Source organism: Penaeus monodon, chromosome 23, assembly GCF_015228065.2.
Source record: "Penaeus monodon isolate SGIC_2016 chromosome 23, NSTDA_Pmon_1, whole genome shotgun sequence".
Classification (NCBI taxonomy): domain Eukaryota; kingdom Metazoa; phylum Arthropoda; class Malacostraca; order Decapoda; family Penaeidae; genus Penaeus; species Penaeus monodon.
Genome location: NC_051408.1, coordinates 38,629,673 through 38,629,876, shown reverse-complemented (window position 1 = coordinate 38,629,876; position 204 = coordinate 38,629,673). Strand labels below are relative to the sequence as shown.

The following is a 204-nucleotide window of genomic DNA, read 5'->3' as shown; positions in this document are numbered from 1 at the left end:
CTACAGGTAGGTATTTAAACATATAACACATATCAATGTAAAAGATTTCTTGACTCACCATTACATAGGTTTTGGTGTCAGCCGTCACAGTACTCGTTAGGGTGATGATTGTGATCATCACCATCACCCTCACAGCTCTTCCCAGAAGCCTCACCATTGCCTTGCTCTGAATCACCAGACGGAGGGATAGAAATTTTAGTTAGC

General features: G+C 42.2%; 1 protein-coding gene across 1 annotated transcript in view; it reads right to left on the bottom strand.

The window, feature by feature from the left end:
• The window catches only part of LOC119588242, a 3,112-nt gene extending 2,916 nt beyond the window's left edge, over window positions 1-196 (bottom strand). Inside the window, exon 1 of the mRNA XM_037936938.1 lies at window positions 5-196. Within this exon, the coding sequence (XP_037792866.1) occupies window positions 5-157 (153 nt within the window). The 5' untranslated portion in view covers window positions 158-196. The remainder of the gene's footprint in view (window positions 1-4) is intronic.
• Window positions 197-204: the final 8 nt, after the last annotated feature.